The sequence below is a fragment of the Aphanomyces invadans genome (assembly GCF_000520115.1).
Source record: "Aphanomyces invadans strain NJM9701 unplaced genomic scaffold supercont1.6, whole genome shotgun sequence".
In the NCBI taxonomy this organism is placed as follows: Eukaryota; Oomycota; class Saprolegniomycetes; order Saprolegniales; family Verrucalvaceae; genus Aphanomyces; species Aphanomyces invadans.
Window position 1 is genome coordinate 1,569,154 of NW_008580151.1, and position 683 is coordinate 1,569,836.

At 56.4% G+C, this 683-nt stretch overlaps 1 protein-coding gene across 1 annotated transcript; it reads left to right on the forward strand.

The window, feature by feature from the left end:
* Positions 1-3: 3 nt before the first annotated feature.
* On the forward strand, positions 4-579 carry H310_04119 (hypothetical protein; the record flags this gene model as incomplete). Its single annotated transcript, XM_008868307.1, has 1 exon — positions 4-579. The coding sequence occupies one exon, from the start codon at positions 4-6 to the stop codon at positions 577-579; it is 576 nt and encodes a 191-aa protein (XP_008866529.1).
* Between the last annotated feature and the right edge of the window lie 104 nt (positions 580-683).

A 683-nucleotide genomic window follows, 5' to 3' on the forward strand; every position in this document is an offset into this window, starting at 1 on the left:
AACATGTTGAAGCGCTCGCAGCAGCGTTGCACGATCTGCACCGTGACGTATCAACACGAAGTGAGAAGCTGCGCCCAGCAGGCGCGTGGGCGTCACGACAACAAGAACAAGGTCAATTTCACGACTTTTGCCGTCGGCGATTACGTACTAGTCGGATCAGTTGTTCAGCGCTCGAACAAGTTGGCCCTGCAGTGGCGCAGGCCGAATCAAGTCGTCCGCGCGGTGACCGACCACGTCATGGAGACGCAGCAGCTGGTGCCGCCGTTCGGAGTCTCGACGTACCACTCGTGCCGGCCCAAGATGTACCAAGATTCAAGTATTGAGGTCACGGAAGACCTCATCAATCAAATCGCATACTGCGATGGTGGATTCCACGTGGAACGCCTCGAAAAGGTCCGACTCACTAATGGTGAATACCAAGTTCAAGTCAAGTGGATGGGCCTTGGTGACGAAGAAGTGTTGTGGGAGCTCGCGAGGAACCCCCTCGACGCCATCCCGGTCGTCTTCACCAAGTGGTGCAAGACCCACAAGTCAGCCAAGCACGTAGCCGCAATGATGAAGAACCTGGGCCTCCTCTAGGAGGGGAAATGTTCTGCTGAGCAGAGCAGCATGGGTCGCCCAAGGGTTTGTCCCGCTGCAAGTCCTACAGTAGGTCTGCTGTGGTGTGCATGTACGTAGGGATC